The 8,424-nt window shown below is 44.1% G+C and overlaps 1 protein-coding gene across 1 annotated transcript in view; it reads left to right on the top strand.

Moving 5' to 3' along the window:
• The window catches only part of ARHGAP22 (Rho GTPase activating protein 22), a 39,492-nt gene extending 31,629 nt beyond the window's left edge, over positions 1-7,863 (top strand). The window contains exons 6-7 of the mRNA XM_010009774.1: positions 2,592-3,489; positions 7,430-7,863. Of these exons, the coding sequence (XP_010008076.1) occupies positions 2,592-3,489; positions 7,430-7,658 (1,127 nt within the window). The 3' untranslated portion in view covers positions 7,659-7,863. The remainder of the gene's footprint in view (positions 1-2,591; positions 3,490-7,429) is intronic.
• Positions 7,864-8,424: the final 561 nt, after the last annotated feature.

Consider the following 8,424-nt stretch of genomic DNA (forward strand, 5'->3'; position numbering starts at 1 on the left):
CAGTGCCTGTGAGGGAATGTACTGGTCCACCTCTGTTATTCCAGTCACCACAGGCCTGGCAGTGTCTCTCCTCTCCACCACATAAAGATGCCTCTACCCTTTTGTAAGTTATTATGTGGAACTCTTTTAGAACCCGCTGCTAAAATGAAAGCTCAGTGTTCTTCGGAAGGAGCATGCTTAACTACCAAACTGCTATCATTTAGTATAGATGCTTTTTGGTGGTTAGACAGCCCCATGTAAAGGAACTGTAGATTTTGCTGTGCCACAGTGGCTACAACTAGTTGTCTTAGAAGTGTTCTCTTCTAAGGAGGCTGGGTATGGGTCAGAACTTAACTGAACCCAAGGAGTAAGTTGAAAATTGCTGTTAATTTTGGATGTAAAAATCTGAAGCTTGAAAATTATCTATTTCCATAAGGGTCAGGAAATGCCCAGGCCATGATCTCTGGCTGGCTGACACTGGGGCTGGGATATAGCCTTTCTCCCAGGTGCCACTGGGGCACAACTGTGGTGCAAGTTTTAGCACAGTCTTTGCGTCAAGTTTTGTGGGATCTTGACAAGCCTGCAAAAAGAATTGATGGATTCATCCAGCATTATGCACAGATGGAGATGCTGTGCCCAGGATGTCTGAGCTCAGCCCTGGCACTGCTCCCTAGCTGTAGGGAACAGCTCATACAGTGCTCTGCGTGATGGAAATCCTTCACGGAACACCAACATTACCATGCATTAGTAGCAGCAGTCTCTTTATCTTTGCACAAATGACCTCTGAAAAGTACTGCAGATGTGTGCCCTCCAGATGGCAACTCACTATAAGGCAGCAGACCCAGTTCAGACCGTGGCCTGACATACAATAGTTGTTCAGGGACTCGAAGCCTGCTGCAGATGTGGGCCATATTATCAAGGGTAGATTTAAGACCTTCCACTCGAAGCAGAGAAGGTAGAAAAATGTGGGAAGGAGAAAGAGGGGATGCAGGAGCAGGTGCTGGGTTGTTCAGTGTTGCAAAGGTGGGGAAAGCTGAGACCTCAGTCTGTTGTGTGATGCTGTGACTTCCCCTAGCGGCCAGTTGACCAGCGCTGCAGCTCTGATAAGACTGAGCCTTGGCCCACAAAATGCTTTATGTTTTGTTGCTACAGATGACAAGTTCAGGTTCATTCACCTCAGGAATTTCATCATGCCGTTCGCCTGATGGCAGAGGCGCTGTGCTGTGTGTAGGTGCGCAGGTGCCACAGATGTTGTGGTTTCATGGTCTCTCTTAATCATCAAATAAAAACACTGCGGTGATCTGACCTGTAATTACCGCAGACCAGAACTGTAGAAAAATGGGGATCCAGTGACTGGATTTTTAATCTTGATCATTATACTCATAAGCAACAGTGATGGCAATATTTTGTTTTATTGTTAGTTAAGAACAGAAGGTGGGTTAAACAGAAATAACAGAGAAGTGGAAAGACTCTCAGTAAATTTTTTAGCTTCAGGGCAAGATGGATCTGCTAAACCAACTGATACAAAGAAAATACTCCTGACGGTTCTTAGCAAAAAGCACTTTAATTGTGTTTGTCTTCCAGTTTGAATCATGAATTCAAAATAGAACTATCTGAAGTGTGGCAGCTAAATTGTTAGGAATCTCTTCTCTCTCTCGAGGTTTATTTTCTTCCTTGCATTTGCAGACATAAATAGAAATTGTAGGTGAGCTCAGTGTCTTATCTTGAACCCCTGAGTATGTTAATCTTATTCTCTATTTTGAACAATACTTAAAGACAGAATTACATATTTGCTCTTTTAAAGGTTTTCCTCTTTTGTAGAAAGTGCTTTGTATAAGGTTTGGGAAGTGATGTTCTCTATTAGTTCATAATGGTCTACTCCACTACTGGAAAAAGGTGACAACTCGTTTCTGTGGATAAATAATTGCAAGTACTTTCTGTACTTGCTGTACACTTTCTGCAAATGCATGCGTCATACAGATGTCATACTTTCTGTAAGTCTCTCTATACACTGTGTGCAGCAGAAGCCCTGAACTGAAAGTTCTGGTTCTTCAATAAACACAATCTCTTGGTCTGTTAAGATTGTGAAACTGGGTACAAAGTTAGTTCTGGAAACCTACTGGTTTTGGAGGTTGGGCAGAGCAGTGCTCTGTCCCAGAGAACAGGTTAGTGTGTTCAGACCCAGCATGCATGTCTGCACAGGGATATGCTGTCCTGCATGGATTCAAACACTGATTTTGATGCTGACTCTGTGCCCCTGCCTTGGTGTGGTACAGGCATACCCTGTTTTCCAGGTGTCCTCCTTGTCTGTCATCCTCAAAGGTGTCCTTAAGCAGGCCAACTTATTAATCATCGCTAGTGACCATTTGTACTCTGCTGCATTCATGACCTGTGCTGACTGCTGCATCCTTCACAGTCTCCATTTCCAGCAAAGGGAATGATTCCTGTCTCTTGCAGTCCTGTACAGAAAGGTCTAGAGCAGATGTTTGTGCAGACCCATTGCAGTGCATGGTGGCTGCAGGTCTGCCTCATGAGGAGCTCACAGGACATCTCACAGACAGAGACATGTCTTCCATGTCTCATCAAATGCTTACCTTTGTTTTCCCGCACAGGTACCTCACTAGTTCAGCACCTGATGACAGTGCTGATAAGCGAACAGGGGCGAATCTTTGCTGTTCCTCAGGCTGATGTGCCAGGGAGCCAGCTGGAAATCAGACCTGTGCGCCAGCGCAGCACTGTGGAGTGGATATCCGAGGAGGACGGGGAGGACAGCAGGTCAGAGAATAACATTCCCAGCCCCGTTGATTCGCCTTCTAGTAATGCTGTGGCACTAGAGACCGCTCCTGGACCTGCGGTGAAAAACACTCCTTCAGAGCACAGCGGCAAATTGACTCAGCCTGCCACCAGCCCCAGCAAAAGAGTGCAGACACTGCCTCCATGGAAATACTCCTTCCGGCAGCAGGGAGCACGGTCTGTGAGTCCAAAGCTGGGCAGCTCATCCTTAGATATCCCCAACCTCTCCTCCAGTGGGAACTGGTTGATGAATGGACTGTACTCCCTCCGAGGCCACTGCCGGACAGCCTCTGGGGAACGAGTTAAAGACTCGTGTTCTTCCCAGAGACTCTCTACATATGACAATGTCCCTTCGTCCAGCCTCTCCCTTAGCACACACAGCATGGCCAGCACCACATGGTCTACATCATCATGTGAAATCTCTGTGATGGACTCGGTCAGCAGCTGTGCAGCCTGCCGGGCCAGTGACTCTTCTGCTTTAAGCTCTCTCAAAACCGAGTGGATAACTCAGGACTCACTGTCTCAAAGTGAGGTCAAGACTGCAGATCTGGAGAACAGCTCTGACAGGTTTCAGGCATGCAGCAGCAGTGAACAGAGCAACACGGCTGCAGCCTCCAGAGACTCTGTCCAGTGCTCTAGGGCCTTACAGAGCTTGGTGGTGGAGCTAAAGACAGAGCTGAGCAAACAGAGGACTGAGTATGAAACTAGTATCAAAAGGTAATGTCATCTGCAGGGGGGACAGTTGTCTGTCAGCATTACCCCTGTTTGAACATGGGTGTGGGTTACCAAGTGTAGCAGGTTCTCAGACCTGGAGTTTGGGTTTGGGAGACATCAGATGTGGTTCTGCTTTTTTCTCACTGCTCTCTGAATACAACTTCCTTCCCTCTGATCTGAGAGGAACAAAAAAATGGGATTCCCATCACACAGGGAGTTCCAGTATTTAACATTCTGTGTTTTCACTGAAAATTAGAACCACACAGGTAATACCAAAATCTGCTCTTAGTTAGTGTCCTTGGAGAAACAGCAAGGCAAACATCTTGGAGGGATTGGGACCCAGGATGGTCAGGCCTTAACAAGGAACTCTGTTAGTCCATGTAGGTGCCAAGAGAGCACCCACTGAGGGCTGCTTGCTGCTTTTCCCAATGGAAACATTCTTCAGGAAACTGATCTTGGCTATTCTCTGTTTTGGTGAAGTTTCGGTGGTGGTGGTGTTGGGATTGCATGTCAGCTACAACTTTTTTAGTACCCCTTTTGTGCTGAACTTCTAGAAATCTCACTTTTGACTTTTGATGTACTTGTGGTGGTCCTTTGCTCGTAAGGACACACTGACTCAAAGTAGCAGCAAGGTGCTACCTGTACGGCAGATACATGAACTGTGTAGTTCTTAAGCCATTCTGATGTTTATTTGCACATCTGCAACTGATGGTGCTGTACTGCAGATCTGTGCTAAGAAAAATTCCTTCCATTTTACCAGAGAGATGTGTAGGAGGGCAGGGGATGTAGAAAGCAGGAATTACTGATAACAAGGAAGTCATATTTATTCATTTGTGTGAGTTAGTGTATTAGGCTTTGTGAATGTTAAGTGCTTAATAGAACAACTTTCAGGGAACTATGCACATGAAATGTTGCTGCTTAAAGGAATTGGATATGTTTTAATTTACAGCCATATGCAAAATTGCACACCATGTTAAAACACAGAATAATCATCACTGGCCTGGGCTCTGCAGCACATGTACTTGGCACAGAAGAAAGGTTGTAGGTCCCATTTCACACCAATAGTTGAGTTCTCAGCTGTTTTGCGTGTGTTAATTGTTAGAACTGGTAGCATTTACATGTCTCGATTTCCAATCAGTCTCCCAAACACAAAAATGTGTTTGAATTGTGATCTCTTCCAGTGGGACAGGCCTTAAGGTAGGAATTTCACTTGCTACCTTCCTGCTCTATTTTATGATTTCCTCTTGTCATGGCTTGCCAGACTGCAGTTTTTCTGCCTCTTGCATTCTACTGCCTTGATATGTGAAGCTGGAAGGAGAATCAGAGCATGTAGCAGTTTTAGTTGCCATCTAACATCACAGAGTGGGAGGAAAGCTTAACCTGCCTTGTAGCCCTGGTAGAAAAGCTGCTGAGAACACCAGTTGCTAGCATGGTGCATTGGAAAAGGTCTGTGAATGAGGATGGTAGTTCATGGCTTAGATTTTTTTAGGCTGCAAATCTTGGAAATGTGTATCTGCACGTATTTACCTGCTGCCTGGGGGGAGAGATGGCTTCACACCTCTTACCCGTGAAGCCGTTCCAACGGGGGCCTTCTGCTGTTACATCAGGGGTGTCCAGCTGTTCATTCCAGCTGTTGAGCAGTTTCAGCTGCTTCAGCTCTAACACCTGCCTTCCCCTCCAGTTGTGCATGGACAGAGAGCACTGGGGCTGGAGGGGGAGGTCTGTAAATTGGGCAGGTCTCTCGGGGCAAAGTAGCTAAGAGGAAAATGCCTAATGAACTACTAGTTTCATAAAATCAAGCAAGATGCAATCACTGCCTTTTTGTATTAAACACGATGACTCCAGCTGTTCAGGATTACAGCCTGAAGGATCTTGCTGTCAAGTCTAAGAATTTCATGCCAAGATTTTGAGCTCTCAGAAATTTTGCAATGTTTTTACATCTGCAGCAATTTACGTGTGCAAAAATACGCTCCTTTTGAGACTGCGTGAAAGTCTGCTCCTGTGGAAAGACAGGAGCTAACTAGCAAAGAAAGGAGGCAGGTTAGCAGGAAAACTTTGGGCTGCTTCACTAGCTTTATTTTATTGAAGATAATTTAGTCCCCAAAAGTAATAATTAGTTCCTTTACTACTGTACGTGTGCTTGTGTGGTTTGCAGAACTCTGTGTGTGTAGCAGGGCATGTTTTAATGAAGGAATATGAGCTTTTTGTTGGCACACACATAAGTGGAGGGAAAGCAGAGTCAGTACCTGCCTGGGGCAGAGGTATGGAGCACTTGCTGATGGAAAAGCTGCTATTTATCATCATCAACTGCCCATTTTCTCTCTCTTAGTCAGAGGGAGGCAAGTTTTATGGCCTTCCTGTAGCCAGCCTGTTCAAGAGTATTTCTCCCTCGAGGTTAGTATAATTATCAGACATTCTCTGCTGAGTTCCAGTAATTCATGTTTACCACCTGGAACTCTTAAGAAACTGGAAGTATCTTGGAGAGGAGTATTATGTTGTGTATGGAGAAATGCAGTTAAGTGACCCTTCAGGACATGGATAGCTAGTTTAGGCTGCTGTAGCTGACCCCTAAGCTTTGTGGTGGAAAAATTTTATTGGGATCTCAGAGCTGTAGGATGCAACAAAAATGTTATAAGGGGTATGCGTTTGTGTGTGGAAGCATCCTGGCTTCAGAAAAGCCCTCTTGTACTCCAGAAGACAGCCAGCTGGGTGATAAAAGTCTGCCTCCATCAAGATGGGTGGTTTTTTGCAGACATGGTACACATTTCTGTTCACTCACTAGTGCAGGTGTTGGTCTGCTGGGCTTGGTAATCAAGCACATTTGTGTGCAACTTCTTAGCTTGTTGTGAAAGTTGTAGCAATGATCATATTGCCACCCTTAGCTGTGCGTGAAGGAATAGGTTAAGGGAAAGCACTACATCGCCTGCATAATTGCCTCTTGGTGGTCAAAGCTCACACCTTCTGGGACTGTCACAAAGATTACTTTTTCTTTTTCTCTATATTTGTTGTGGAGTCTATGGCCTGTCCTTGTTGAATGTCATTTACCCTGCCTAAAAATAACCCACTCAGTTTCACAGGGAAGCCAGGCACCACAGCTTCACAGCTGGGTATTATGGAGATCAATGAACCTAAGAGGCAGAAGGTTTTTGGTTGGTTTGGTCTGATTTTTGGTTTGTTTTGTTGGATTTTGCCTTTTTTTTTTTTTTTTTTTTTGTGGGGTTTTGTTTGTTTGGTGGTTGGTTTTTTCCTTCTTTGTTTTGGTCCGTTAAGTTAGAAGAGGAACACTTTCTCTAGGAAAAGCCTGAGGTCTAAAACCATAAGGCTGGCATTTGAGCTTTGTGCCCAGATAAATTTAAGGTCTGTTCTTCAGATTCTTCCTTATACGGAATGTTGGTCTTTGTAAAATCTTGTACACTATGAAAAATCTTTATTTTTCCACCTCAATGGCAGTGACAAACTTTACAGAAGAACAGCATAAAACGCATGGTGAGGAAGGAATGTGACCTCATTCCTACCTGACCTCAAAGGATGTTCCTCTGTACTGGATATCCATATAACAAATCACAGTATCAGGATTTAAACAGAGGTTAGATTATTTTGGAATAATATGTGAACTCAGACGGAGGAGTTAATACATCTCCTCAGATATCGTCTGTTGCCCAAAGTAAGCATTGTTTTACAAGACTTGAATATATCTTCTCAAGATACAAATAGAGGAGGCTCCAACTTTCAAGGAGTCTCTGCCCTTAAACTCAACATTAATGAAATGACAATTAGTGCCCTCTTTTAAAACTTCCTCTTTCTTAGAATATCTTAGCTCTAAGTGGAGCAACTCACATTTATTATAGCTATCAATCAATCATCAGCACTATTTATCCAGCCACTTAAAAAAAAACACTTTTTTTCTTTTTTTGTTCTCTTCTCTCTCTCTTTTGGTTTTAAGAATTGAAGAAACAAGTGCAGACCTGAGGAAACAAGTGGTTAGGTTAGAAGAAGAGCTGGACCAAGAACGAAAGAAATACACAATGCTGGAGATAAAGCTGAGGAATTCTGAACGTGCTCGTGAAGATGCTGAGAAGAGAAATCACCTCCTGCAGAAGGAAATGGAAGAGTTTTTTTCCACATTAGGATGTTTAACTGTTGGGAGTCAAAGTGCTAAAGGCCCCAAGTAGAGCAAGCTGATGGACAGCACAGAAAATTCTATGCCTGGCAAAAGCAGTGAAAATGCACATTTTGTTCTGGTATACTCATGTGTCATGAGTAATTCTCTTACAGTGATTGTGCTCTCAGTGACACTTGCTCCATTGTCTTTACATGTGCTGTAGTATTTGGGTCAGCTGGGAAAGATGGCTAAACGTAACTCTTGAAAGTTTAGATGCCAGACTGCCAAGAAAGAGTGGGCACCCTTTTTATCCCCAAATCAAAACATACTGTTCTCTATACTTGTAATACTGCCATCCTCTGACTTACTGCACCTTTTACTGGCTCAAGGACAGTGGAAAGTCCTGCAGGGTGGGAGGGGTGGCCAGAATCGACAGACTGAGCCTGGAGCTGCAGGCCTCCTACACTTGTGCTTGGGAAGGTGACAGTCCCAATGTGTCACCACATTCAGTGTGTTTACCATACGGACTTAATGAGTTTGCTTCCTACTTCCCACATACATAAAGTTTGTTCAAATTCCTCACTCCTTTGAAGTGGCATTATTTTATGAAGATAATGTGAAACCAAAGTCTACAAAGGAGCTGAAGATGATACCGAAATCTTGGTAAATCGTTCCTTACTCAGCAAACAGGTCCAGTGTTTCACAAAAATGCAACTTACTTATTGAACAGTATGTATGTATGTGATTAATAATCAGATTGGCCACACAAACTCAGTGGAACTTTAAATGTGCACATTTTGCCCTAGGTATCGGGGCGGGGGGGGGGGGGGATCTTA

Source organism: Nestor notabilis, unplaced genomic scaffold (genome assembly GCF_000696875.1).
Source record: "Nestor notabilis isolate BGI_N333 unplaced genomic scaffold, ASM69687v1 scaffold2292, whole genome shotgun sequence".
NCBI classification, from domain to species: Eukaryota; Metazoa; Chordata; class Aves; order Psittaciformes; family Psittacidae; genus Nestor; species Nestor notabilis.